General features: G+C 37.5%; 2 protein-coding genes across 2 annotated transcripts; one reads left to right on the top strand and one right to left on the bottom strand.

Annotated features, from left to right (window-relative positions):
* Nucleotides 1-1,338: 1,338 nt before the first annotated feature.
* Nucleotides 1,339-4,495, bottom strand: LOC135684882 (prostaglandin reductase 2). Its single transcript, XM_065200574.2, has 4 exons — nt 4,058-4,495; nt 3,038-3,208; nt 2,428-2,779; nt 1,339-1,668 (listed from the first exon to the last, which is right to left on the bottom strand). The coding sequence occupies exons 1-4, from the start codon at nt 4,403-4,405 to the stop codon at nt 1,508-1,510; spliced, it is 1,032 nt and encodes a 343-aa protein (XP_065056646.2). The 5' UTR covers nt 4,406-4,495; the 3' UTR covers nt 1,339-1,507.
* A 2,316-nt stretch (nt 4,496-6,811) lies between these two features.
* Nucleotides 6,812-12,547, top strand: LOC135684886 (prostaglandin reductase 2). Its single transcript, XM_089114906.1, has 5 exons — nt 6,812-7,226; nt 9,161-9,331; nt 9,590-9,941; nt 11,807-11,978; nt 12,393-12,547. The coding sequence occupies exons 1-4, from the start codon at nt 6,882-6,884 to the stop codon at nt 11,965-11,967; spliced, it is 1,029 nt and encodes a 342-aa protein (XP_088971032.1). The 5' UTR covers nt 6,812-6,881; the 3' UTR covers nt 11,968-11,978; nt 12,393-12,547.
* The last annotated feature ends 1,059 nt before the right edge of the window (nt 12,548-13,606 follow it).

Below are 13,606 nucleotides of genomic sequence, written 5' to 3'. Positions count from 1 at the left end.
AGCTCAGCCTCAGCTTGTTCTTAATTAGTTCTTAACTTTTGACCAATTTTGAGGTTCGTGTTCTTATAAAAATGTTCTTATAAAAAAAGTGTAATAATTGACATCTCTTCATGCCTTCGAAAATGCCTTCAAAAGGATGATGAAAATTTACATGTTGCAAAACTTTTAACCACCTAAAACCTTAGATACACTTCTAGACCCTCCCTACCGCTTTACTGGTTTCTAATGACCTTATTATTATTATTATTCTTTTTTCAGTTTTCTTTACTGTTCTGTTATCTTCAATTCAAACTAAAATCTATGCATAATGTTATTAAGTACGTCAAACAGGGCACATGACTCGATAGCTCATCGTGAGTTCTTTTCATGTGTCCTTCAGCATAATAGAAAATCCAATCAATTTTCTTATCTTACTTATTGTTCTATTTTTTAAATTTATAGAAATTGTATTTTAAACCAGGATATTGTAATTAATTTCATTGCTTGCTGAAAAAGATTTTGTGTTTGAGGGAATGTTCTAATCTCTCAATCTTTTTTCAAAGCATTTAAATGGAAAGTGGCAACTAAGTTGATAAATTTTTAATCTTCTTGGCTTAATATCCAGATAAAAACGCCTCCTTTGCAACATAGAATGAGCCCTTACGACAAGCTTTTTTTAAAACAGATCGTTTTGCTCTTTACACTTTCTGAAAGGGCTGTATGTGCTAACTGTGGGTAAGACTAAGAAACGACTGAGGGTGGAGTAAATTCAATGTTCTAATATTTAGACATCAAATGCTCTGCCGACATCTCTCTGCCTGTTTAATACTGCGTGATTGTGACTACGCCTCTGTTGTTACAGAAAATGTTTGTGCCTCACACTATTGCATATTGAAATAATTCATTTTAACGTTGGGTACTTTTAACACAAAAAAATACTACCAGCTTTGTATTGTTCAAATATATTCAGTTGCTGCAAGAGCTGGTTTAGATAAAGCAAAAAAGGTCTGTTATAAAAACGAGATATGTTATTCTATATATTTCAATACTGGCCAATGTTATTCAGTTGCTTTTTAACTTATAATTCGGGTTTTTCGACACATTCCACATTTCGGTTTGCGTTAGAGTCAGTAGGCCCAAAACCACGAAAGCAAAAGTCTAGCAAGACTTACAATCGTCACACAAATCTTAGTAGAAAAGAGAGGCTTGCAAAAGTTGTTATGGTAACATAACACTTGCCAGCAGCTCTCACAGTAAAATTGTACTGTACCGCACGCAATTTTGGATATTCGTGGAATCACTTGCCAGCAGCCACTAGATAACCTTAATGAAAGAAGGGGGCTCAACGTCAAAGAATAATTTCTTTGTTCAGTTCAATGTTTCATCAAGTTTCATGAAACTAGTACGTTGTAGCTAATACATTTATTATCAGATCTAGAATCAGATGGAGAAAAGCAAGGGCAGCAAGGATTTATATAATATAAATCACGATGGAAGCATATTGTTCAGACAGTTAGAATGACTACTTTTAGGCAACTTTCACCACTTGTTTCCCTATGTTTCCTCCTGCCATCATTGATACAAAAGCTTGCCCGATGTTTTCAATCCCTTCAGTAACTGTTTCACGAGACTTTATCTTTCCCTCTTTGTACCAGTTTGCAAGGGCGTCCAAACCTTCTTTCCATTCAGCTATCAAAAAAGGTCAAGCGTTAAAAGTAACGAAAGTAAGAGCAGTTTACTATTTTGACATGGCATTGTGTTAGGGTGCAGTGGTGAACTGCGACTTATAAATGATTTGCATTGGTTGTAGCCTATAGCTTGGTATTTTGAACACTGGATGGATTCAGGTCTTACCCGATACAAAAGCCAGGGACTTATATTATATGAAGACTGAAGAGAGGGTATTTCGGGCACCGACCTGTGATCCATTGGTTGTCCGCCAACTAAAGTCATATAACTCCAAGATACAAGCAATGTACTTAAATTATACAATTGATAACATTCTTGTTTAAATCAATAAATTTTTTTCGGTAAATCGACGCCCAAAGACTTTTACTTTTACTTGTTGTTTGTACTCTCTTTGATAATTCTACCTATTGAGATAGCTCCTCCTTTAGCAAGTTTCCTGCATCCAAACTTCCCTACAAATCTTTATTATTCATTTCTAATAAATCTTGATATAATTACATCTTGTAATTTCATTGATAGCATGTGCGTGCCTTTGAATTCAAAAATGAAGATTTTCATCTGTTTTTAACATTTAATATTATTAAGAGGATTGAATCGAAGTCCATGATGCTTCAAATCATCTAAGATCACCGATAACAATATTCGCAATAGAAGGGAACAATTTCATAAAAATGAAAAAGTGGGTCCATTCTATGACTATGATTCTATGGTCTTCAGGTGGATAGCGAGCCTGATTGATGCTCAAGAGAATGTATTTACCTTCATAACTTAGCATATAGAAATGTCCCCTTGTTATGTTTCTTGATTTCAGTATTTCTTCAATTTCCTTTGGAAGATCTTCAGCTTCTTTGTTGTAAGCGGAAATCTGGCCACAAATAACAACATGAGAATCTTGGTTCATCAGCCTGATGACATCATTACTGATGTTTCCCCCAACGTTATCAAAATAAGTGTCAACACCACCTGGGCAAGCTTTTTTCAAGGAGGCAGCCACATTTTCTGTTTTGTAGTTGACGGCGGCATTGAAGCCAAGATCCTCTGTTAGATATTTACACTTTGCTTCTGAACCACATATGCCAACTACATTCGTGGCACCCATTATTCTTGCCAGCTGTAAGGTAAACATTTAGAGGCTGATGTTTGTAGGTTCAACAAATTCAATTATAATAAACTTTACTAATCAAAATGTTAAGCATGTAGAGAATGAGAAACAATTCTAATCCCGCAAAGAACAACGCTAATAGAACTAGCATACACAGCCTTGTCAGTGCCAGTGTTGAGAAATTGTGTTTGTGTGTTACATTTTGCTCTTTGATTTAAACTGATATAATCTTTTTATGCCAAGACGCCTAAATTTCATTTTTTGTACCTGACCAGCAGCTGATCCACATGCTCCTGCTGCACCACTGATGATGACGGTTTGGCGTTTTCCTGGTTCTATGTGTCCCAAATGCCTCAACCCAATCCATGCTGTCAGTCCTGTCAAGCCAAGGAGACCGAGAGACTGGGACAAATTGGATTTGATGACGTCATTTTCAATCTGGTGGAGAAATAAATAAGCACTTTATTTAGCATCAGTTCAGTTTGAAGCCTGCTTGCCACTTTCAGAAAATTTTGTTAGAAAACAGATGGAGTTGTAATAGGCCATAATGGTAGAGCAAAAGAAATACAAAAAACAACATCCCTCTGCTTATTCAAATACTGTCCTCCCTTGTTTTATCCCTTTCCCTAAGTCAGGAGCTCCCGTTGCTGACAGCAGTGCTAGTCTATGTCCATTGGAGATAATGTTTTTGCTAAACAATCATGAGAAATAGAAATTGATCTATTTATAGGACATTCAGTGGCTTTATCCCAGTTTTGGACAAAGCCCCCCGTATCTCGAAAAAGCGTCCTCTCCCACCCGATCAACATTAAGGTTTGAATTGATCACCAAAAACTAGTCTAGTAAAAATTGGTTTAGTAAAGTTAAAGTTCCTCTTTGGGTGGTAATTGACAGATCATTCACATCCACAGGCTGCATCCAAGTTTTTGGACAAACCCCCCCGTATCTCGAAAAAGCGTCCTCTCCCACCCGATCAACATTAAAGTTTGAATTGATCACCAAAAACTAGTCTAGTAAAAATTGGTTTAGTAAAGTTAAAGATCCTCTTTGGGTGGTAATTGACAGATCATTCACATCCACAGGCTGCATCCCAGTTTTTGGACAAAATCCCCTGTATCTCGGAAAAGCCCCTTCTCCCGCCCAACTAGATTTGAATTTTAAACCAAAACTGGTCTAAAAAAAATTGGTTTGGTAAAGTCCCTCGTCAGGTGGTAATGCTCCCACTTGTGTCTCTGGACTACCACGGTGTCCTTTGACCTCTAACCCAATGGTTAAAAATTATCTGACCTTGTTTAGTAACTTCCCGTTGATCTTGAAAGTCGTTTTCCATTGAAAATCAAAAGATTCAACAATATCTTGCTCTGACAGTCCAGGGAATTTGCTTGCCAAAACAATACCAACACCGCCTCCAATGCAGGCCTCGCCAACTTTCCATGGCTCCAGAGCCGCAATTTCAATGGCTATCATTCTGAATTTCATGACCGGGTCCACAGACAAGTAAAGCGTCTTGACAAGGACTTCGCCATCTTTTAGTTCCTGGCTCTCATCGAAGTCCAAAACGGTGAAGTCTTCTGCTTTCGGAATGTCAGTCTGTTTGAGTCGACGATTAAGACACACAAATTTGCCTGGAGCCATTTTAAAACGTTTGCTTTTGGAAAACCTAGGCCTATCTACACGGTATGACTATGCATATTTCATCATTTGAAGAGACCAACAACACGTGACCCGTGAATAAACATTGGGAACCTGTTTTGCTTTGCAAAAGGGGTGGGAGAGGTATACATGTTGTTTTGACTTGTTTAAATTGTTTAAACAGAGTTAATCCACTAGAAAAAATACCCAAGGGCTTTGACTATCTATTATCTTGCAAACAATAGTATGCTAACATTCTGCATTGTTCCATATGAAAGGCACTGAAATGTTTTGAGCTGCTAGATTAACAATACCGAGTACCTAGAAGTTCAAGTAGATCAGCAATTGAAATGGTCGTCCCAGGCAGCCCCTATGCTAAGTTAGATTTCTACGGGTATTGGTATCTTATGGTACTCTAAAAGATTTGTGCTTTCATCTAACGGTGGGTTTCTTATAAAATGTGGCAAAGGGGCCCAATCTTTGCAGAAAAAGGGCCCCGTTTTAGGAATATGAGGCCTTACGATGTCCCATTACGAATGATAAACTTCATGGATTACATCAAAACTGAGATTAAATATAGCCTCATAGCATGTGGTTGTAAAAATTAAAAAAATTATGACTTGTGTAGGTTATGTTTATGGGAGATTTATAGGCATTTGGAATTTTTAATATGATGGAATTTGCTGGGATTTTGATTTTTCATAGACCTAGGTTCAGTTTACAGTTTATGCACATCATGAGTTGTAGAGTTCACTAATTTTTTGCCAGTGGCGAGGGTCAAGGCTAGCAACAAAGTAAGGAGTTGTGATACAGTAGGTAACTTTAAAACGTTTACTATTTCTTTTACACAAACCATGGCATTAAGATAATGCAATGCGAATGATACTTCAACGGGGGCTGCTGTATCTTTTTAAAAATTCGTCTACCGAACAATTTAGTTTTTTGCTTGCGCTTGACTGTTTAGTTTGAAACACTAACAGGTAAAGATATTGCCTCATGGATATGAAAAATCGATGTAAAAAAGATCTCAAGAAATTGACAAGAATTAGTCAAATTGCACATAATGGACGAATAAACTATGAGCTTTTAATTTACCTACAGACTTTTCAACATGATGAATTTCTATCGGCTGGAAGTGAAACTGGCATTTTTCTTCACTAACTGAATACTCATTTCCTAGAAGAGAATTTTTCTATTGTGGTGGACAGACACATCAAGTTTACAAGAAAGCATTGGAATATTATAAATAGCAACAACATAACAATTAACACTTGCCAATGATAATGATAATCATAATCAATATGTTTCTCTAAAAATAATTTAGAATGTAGAAGCTACGCTTGACCAGTTTGTTTTGATCTATATCTTCTCCTTTAAGATAATTTCTTTTCCAAAACTTGCGAAACCAAGACTACCTATCTGCATGATAAGATATTTTACTTTTTTTATCTTCCTATCTGTCAGTCGGAGATTTTAATCACTGAAGAAGTGGGGGTACAACTGGCCTCTGAATGTCTTGCTAATCTTTTTTCGTTTGAGGCGGTTTACTGCGCTAGATTTCAAGGCAAAACTCGTACAATCTGAAACATAGCTAGAACTTTTTCAGGGTGCTCTTTAGATGATTTTCATATATTCAATTTGGATTCTTTAAACCCTTCTTACTTTGCTGTACATCTTCTTATTATTGTCCCAAGAATCAATTGCAAATGTGCCCTGAGCGCCAATGCCTCAGCCAGTACCACACGTCGGTGAAAGAGTGGGTCGAGCTAAGAGAGGGGATGGGAGGCCATAAGAAGAGAGTGGAGGAAAATGGCTCTGGTACCTATAGTAGTCCAACAAGCGCATGCTTCTCGCAAATTGTGTCTTCATCAGATTTGAATTCAGCAGATAAGAAAAAGTGGGTCGAGCGTCAGAAAACAACTCGATTTTTCACTCAATTTCTTGTTGAGTAAAAAATCGAGTGAAAAATCGAGTCGTTTGGCCGGGGCTTTACTTGATTATACTGTTGCAATTTGCCACAGTCCCATTCAAAGTTTTCAAGAACATTTTCTTTCTGAGTTTTATCATAAAAGCAAACCAACGAGAAAAGGCTCGTACATTTTTTTTGCAAGTTCGATGGACGTTGACAAAAGAAATTTCAAAAGACAAACAACGCCCAAAAGTCAAGGTTCTTTCTTATATTTCCAGTAATTAAAATCCGTAAATTTTGATAACCACCTTCATTCGAAACCAAAAACGTGGAAATCTCATTCCTTGAAAAATAACTTCTTACGCTGCATTGCTTGAAAGATTTTGTTTGCTTTGTTTGATTCTAGGGGAGGGTTGTATGTTGGACAGTCCAACATACGGCCCGCGGGCAAGATGTGAACCCCCCCATGTTTTAGAGACTCAAAGTTTCACTTTTCTGCGTATTCCGCGTGTTCCACGTTTTCCGCGGTTGCCGCGTTATCGAACTGGCCTAAGTTCTCCACCAGAAAACATGGCTCCAGGCAAATTTGTGTCATTAAATCGTATACTGAAACAGACTGACGCTCCAAAATCAGAAGACTTCACCGTTTCGGACTTTGATGAGAACCAGGAATTAGAAGATGGCGAGGTCCTTGTTAAGACACTTTATTTGTCCGTCGATCCGTACATGAAATTCAGAATGATGGGAGAGCCTGCGTTTTTGTCGCCATGGAAAGTTGGCGAGGCCTGTATTGGAGGCGGTGCTGGTGTTGTTTTGGCAAGCAAATTCCCTGGACTGTCAGAGCAAGACCTTGTTGAATCTTTTGATTTTCAATGGAAAACGACTTTCAAGATCGACGGGAAGTTATTAAACAAGGTCAGATAATTTTCTAGAATTCAATTGTCAATTGTATTGTTACAATCCAGTGAGAGGTCAAAGGACACCATCGCCACAGCAAACAGGGGCCCTATGGTGAAACTCCTATGTAATCAGGATCAGGCCCCTATTATTAAGTTCTACATACTGTTGTATTTGCCTACCAAGGAACACAAGGTGTAGAACTGACAAGGCTGCACTAACATTTTGGAGTTATGAATAAAAAGGAGACCCAATAACTAAATTTTCATCGCGTCCTTGGAAGGCACATTGACGCTAATGCTGAAATTGTATCCAGCAAAAAACCTCGTAGTTTGCAGAGACCACGGAAGTGGGGGTCTGAGGTCGCTATACCCCCCCATATATAATTTCCGAAACAATACTTTACACCATACAAAAAGCAGCCCTGCTATTGATTTTAGCATGTTTAGCCCCCTCAATTCATAATCTGCTCTGCGGTCCTTGCGTAGTGGAGGTACAGTAGTTTCTTGTGCTTCAGCTTTTTGTGCTTCTTGAATGAACATTTTAAAGTCTGTTGCAATGTTTTCGTCAACCATATAATCGATTTCATCCTGTCTAACTGGTTCAAAGATTTTAAATATTTTTTTTCTCTTTGCCCTTTCCTATAAAATCTTGGTTAATATCCTAATTTAATTAAAGTCTCGAAGAACGTTCACGTTTCCAATGTTTTCTCATAACAGCGTGTTGTTTTTAACAATGGCGTCGCTTGCCCTTCCAGACTGGGGGGGGGGGGGGGTGGAGGGTCATCAATAGAAAAATTTTCACCTACTGATAGATGATTTTACTGACAAGTTTTTTGCAAATACATTTGATAATTTTACATTGCGTGATTAGGTTGTGTAGAGCATCTGTCTCTTTTTTGTTGAAGTTAGGGTGCCATGGCAGTTCATAATTCGTATAAAAAGGAATCATTCATATCAATTTTTGAAGCTTGCACACGTTAAGGCTGTGCATTTGCGCACTGATAAGAAGCTTGCGCAGGAGAAACCCTATGATACCATGTAAAACTTCTGTATATTTTCAAAAACAATCTGAGGTTGGACCTGCTTGGAGAATCGAGTCTAGGAATTCTTTAAATATTCTGAACAATTCAACTCATCCTATGGCTGAACATACGGAACTACGGAAGCCCACAAACAAATATGGGCCCCAAGAATTTTTCTCATTTTAACAAAACAGAGCAGATTTTATCAGCTAGACAACTGTGCTGCTAAAAATGCCATACAAGATATTCAGTGATCTTAAAAATATTAGAAAAAACGTATAAGCAACGTTGGAATAATGACAGCAGTAACAGCACTCGTGCTTCAAACTCCCCAAAACATTTGAACATCAAGCCTCGGCAAAGGTTATCTGGTTCTTATAAAGAGTTGTATTTATATTTATATTGACTAAAAACATGTAGCACAACTAACCAAAGAAAGAACCGAAGGGCCTACCTGTTAGCAAAGTAGTACAGGACGAGCTTATGAAATTCCCAACAAACCTAGCTTGCGTCATAGACCATCACCACCAAGGAGGAGAGTGGTATGTATGGTACAACGGAGTCAAAGTTCGTGTTCTATGATTGTTCAAAGATCTTGGGAAAATTAACTCACCGCATAAATTAATTCGTATAATTATAATTCAGTGTGTTATTTTGCTAATGGCGGCCTTGTCTCCTGGCATTCTCCTCCTTGGTGGTGATGGTTGGTGACGCAGGTTAAACAGACAGAGATTCTCCGATAAAAATACAACGGGGGATTGGTGAGGCCAAGATAAGATAGAGAACTATTAGTTCGTTACTTTATCTTTTTTAGGAGAACTTGAATGAGTAAAGCCTTGTTGTTTTTGTTTTTCTTTTGCTCTACCATTGTGGCCTATTACAACTCCATCTGTTTTCTAACACAGGTGCTTATTTATTTCTCCACCAGATCGAAAATGACGTCATCAAATCCAATTTGTCCCAATCTCTTGGTCTTCTTGGCCTGACAGGGCTGTCATCATTGATTGGGTTGAAACTTTTGGGACATATAGAACCAGGAAAACGCCAAACTGCCGTCATCAGTGGTGCAGCAGGAGCATGTGGATCAGCTGCTGGTCAGGTACAAAATAATGAAATTGAGGCGTCTTGGCATAAGAAGATTATATCAGTTTAAATCACAGAGCAAAATGTAACACACAAACACGATATCTCAGCATTGGCACTAACAAGGCTGTGTATGCTAGTTTCATTAGCGTTGTTCTTTGGGGGATTAGAATTGTTTCTCATTCTCTACATGTTTAACAATTTGATTGGTGTAGTTCATTATAATTGAATCTGTTGAACCTACAAACATCAGCCTCTAAATTTACCCTTACAGCTGGCAAGAATAATGGGTGCCACGAATGTAGTTGGCATATGTGGTTCAGAAGCAAAGTGTAAATATCTAACAGAGGATCTTGGCTTCAATGCCGCCGTCAACTACAAAACAGAAAATGTGGCTGCCTCCTTGAAAAAAGCTTGCCCTGGTGGTGTTGACACTTATTTTGATAACGTTGGGGGAGACATCAGTAATGATGTCATCAGGCTGATGAATCAAGATTCTCATGTTGTTGTGTGTGGTCAGATATCCACTTACAACAAAAAAAGTGCTGGTCTTCCAAAGGAAATTGAAGAAATACTGATATCAAGGAACGTAGCACGAGGCAATTTTGTCGTGCTAAATTATAAAGGTGAATAAATCTTCTTGAGCTTTAATTAGTTTTGACATCCACCTGAAGACCATAGAATTCAATAGCTTCCGTATTTTTTTAATGTTTTCTCTTTTTTTGCGAATATCTTTCTAGTGATGGACTTCAGTATTTGAAGTGATAGACTTCAGTTCTCTTCTCTAAAAAAAATTTAATGTTACGTCAAAACACAGTTTAACAAAATTCGTGCACATACATAGCTTCCTTTAAGCACAAGACTAAGGGCCCCCAAAAATATGAGCCCCAAGAGGAAGCATATGTTTCTTACTAGCATAGCAGCATTGAAATGAGCGTCAGAATTATTTGTTAGCAAGAATTATTTATAATCATGTAAGATATAGCATTTCAATTAGGTTTCTCTCTAATGCACACCTATATCGTTATAAAATCTTGTATTTAATTTACGAGGATATCACAGATATCTGAAATCTAATTGAATTGCCTCAGTGAAGCAGTTTTAAAAAGTTTATCTCTCAAGTCTGGTAATGTTTTCAAATGCATCGATCAATATTGTTGCTGCGAAATTTCGCAATGTCTTCCAATCTCTAACGTGTTTATGAATCTGGTGCGAGCAAAAGGACCGAAATGAAACGTAAATTCGAAGCTGCTACATCAAACACAAAAAATTTTTGCTATGTTTTGAAATAGCAAAGACCAAGAACTACCAAGCTCAAGTGTGCCTCCGCAGGGAGAAAAGACCAAAGACAAAGTCACGAGCATCGCCTTTGATGAACCTTCTGAACCTCTTGAAAGGAACAACGAAATTGTGAGTCAGCCTTTAACTCAAGCAAAATCATGCCAGCGAGATCTTCCAAATTCTTATCCAACTGATCATGGTCATTTTTGTGAAGATGTGCTTGATCCTGATCTTAAGAAATTGATTTTACAGCATGAACCATTTCGATCAGGTGGTTCATTTGAGTCCTTTAAGGAAAACTGATCTGTCTTTACAATGTTTAGTGACGGATATTAGTATAAGCACATTAAACAATTTCAGCTCCAAGGCTGTGGTTCTGAAGTGGCTATGGCCATGAAAATCCGGGAAAACCTTAGATGAAGAACATTAGAAATGTCTTAGGCCGCAAAATTTCTCTTCGTATGTTGTTGTATATTGTTATTTTGGGTATTTGTGGAAAACCCCAAAGAGCGATTACTTAGGCTTAGAGCTTGACTCTTATTTAGTTAAGCAGAGGGGCCCCAAAACACTTCTTTTAGTAAGGGCCACTGACACAGTGTTAAACAGCTCCATGCTATAAACACATACAAATCTTGAGGTGTCACAATTCAGTTTATTTTCATTTTAAGATTTCAAGAAACGCACATGCTATCAATAAAATTACAAGGTATAATGATATCAACAGAAGTATAGTCTGACGATTTGTAGAAATAAACAATGACGATTTGTAGGGAAGGTTGGATGCAGGAAGGGAGAGCTATCTCAATAGGTAAAATTATCAAAAAGAGTGCATCCCGTTAAGTAAAACCAAATCTTTGGGCGTCAATTTACAAAAATGTGTTATTAATTTAAACAAAAATGTTATCAATTATATAATTTAAGTACATTGCTAATATCTTGGCGTTAAAAGATTTTTAGTTGACAGACAACCAATGGATCACAAGTCGGTGCCCGAAATACCTTCTCTTTAGTCGTCATATAATATAAGTCCCTGACTTTTGTATCGGATAAGACCTGAATCAATCCAGTGTTCAAGATACCAAGCTATAGACTACAACCATTGCAAATCATTTTTAAGTCGCAGTTCACCACCGCACCCTAACACAATGCCATGCCAACATAGTAAACTGCTCTTCCTTTAGTTACTTTTAACGCTTGACCTTTTTTATAGCTGAATGGAAAGAAGGTTTGGACGCCCTTGCAAGCTGGTACAAAGAGGGAAAGATAAAGTCTCGTGAAACAGTTACTGAAGGGATTGAAAACATTGGGAAAGCTTTTGTATCAATGATGGCAGGAGGAAACATAGGGAAACAAGTGGTCAAAGTTGCCTAGACGTAGTCATTTTTTTTTTCTTTTTTATATTCACATAAAAAATTACAACGACAACAATTACAATACAAAAGCCTAGGGAGCATGGAAATGCATAACAACCCTAAGACTTACACTTAGCATAGAGATACAATTTTTACAATAATAAGCTACAAAAGTGATTGGAGTGGCGTCGCCCATCGTTCCAATAGCGTTGCAGATATGACAAATACTCACAAAAGCTATTTTTAAAAGAAGATATCAAGTCTACCTATGTTCCTTGTTAATCAAACAGATTTGTGCCCAGACATGATGAGTGACACCACTCCAATCGTAAAAGGAATAAAATTTAGACAAAAGTCATCCTAAATGTAGTCATTCTATGTCATTCTAACTGTAGTCATTCTAACTGTAGTCATTCTAACTGTAGTCGTTCAGACGTAGTCATTCTAACTGTCTGAATAATTTGCTCCCATCGTGATTTATATTATGTAAATCCTTGCTGCCAGTGCCATTTTCCATCTGATTCTAGATCTGACAATGAATTGATTAGCTGCAACGTACTAGTTTAGTGTCATGGAACTTGATAAAACATTGAAATAAGCATATAAATTTTTCTCACATTCAGTCCTCTTGTTTAATTAAAGTTATATGATTGCTGCTGGCAAGTCGTTGGCTACCATAATAGTTTCTGCAAATCTCGTTTTTCTGCTGCTATCTAAGATTTGTGTGACGAATTTAAGTCTTGCTAAGTCTTGCTTCTGGCCTAATTACTTTAACGCAAACCGAAAAAGTGGAATGTGTCGAAAAACCAAAAGTATAAGGTCACTAGCAACTGAATAACATTGGCCAGTATTGAAATATATAGAATAACATATCTCGTTTTTATAACAGACCTTTTTTGGTTTAACTAAACCAGTTCTTTGCAGCAACTGAATAAATTTGAACAGTACAATTTTGAACAATGTTCTTGTGTTAAAAGTACTCAACAACGAAATTCGTTATTTCTATATGGAATAAGTGTGATGCACAAACAATTATTCTAACATCAGAGTCGTAGTAACATAATCACACCGCATCAAAGGGGCAGACAAATATGCGCTGGATGAGCACTGCTCCCCAGAAAAGTTTCAAGGCCTTTTCTTTGGTTCTCCTGGCGTCCTGTGTGCTGATGCCCACAATGGCAACGTTACTGATGCCTGCCCTTACAGTTCTGGGAAATTTCAGACAAAAGTTTCTAAAACTTTTGGCTTATGCAAACGATTTACTGTTTCTCGGACACTTATTTGAGCAAAATAAGACTTATTGTGGTTCTCACTGTGTTTCACATAACAAGCTGTTGCGCTGTTCGAAATCTTTTTCAACATCTATTGATTGCATTCTTTTGTGAAAACGCATACATATTCTGAAAACTGTAAACCGTTGCCAAATTCGCACCGCATGATGCAAGCGGCACATTATTCTGAAGCCGCAATCTGCAGAAAGAAGGAAGGTACTGGATAGGCCGTCCGCCGGATTTTATGATTCTTACGATCATTATTATCAACGAACGATAGTTGGCAACAACACAAAGCGACGAAGAAAATTTCAATGCGAATGAAATATAATTTGAAGAGCCAAAATTTCAAAGCAAAATTTATCTGACATCCCCTGCGGCACACGG

Source organism: Rhopilema esculentum, chromosome 21 (assembly GCF_057945365.1).
Source record: "Rhopilema esculentum isolate cy_ngs chromosome 21, ASM5794536v1, whole genome shotgun sequence".
Classification (NCBI taxonomy): Eukaryota; Metazoa; Cnidaria; class Scyphozoa; order Rhizostomeae; family Rhizostomatidae; genus Rhopilema; species Rhopilema esculentum.
Note: the sequence above shows the minus strand (reverse complement) of the source record. Positions and strands in the feature narration are given on the sequence as shown.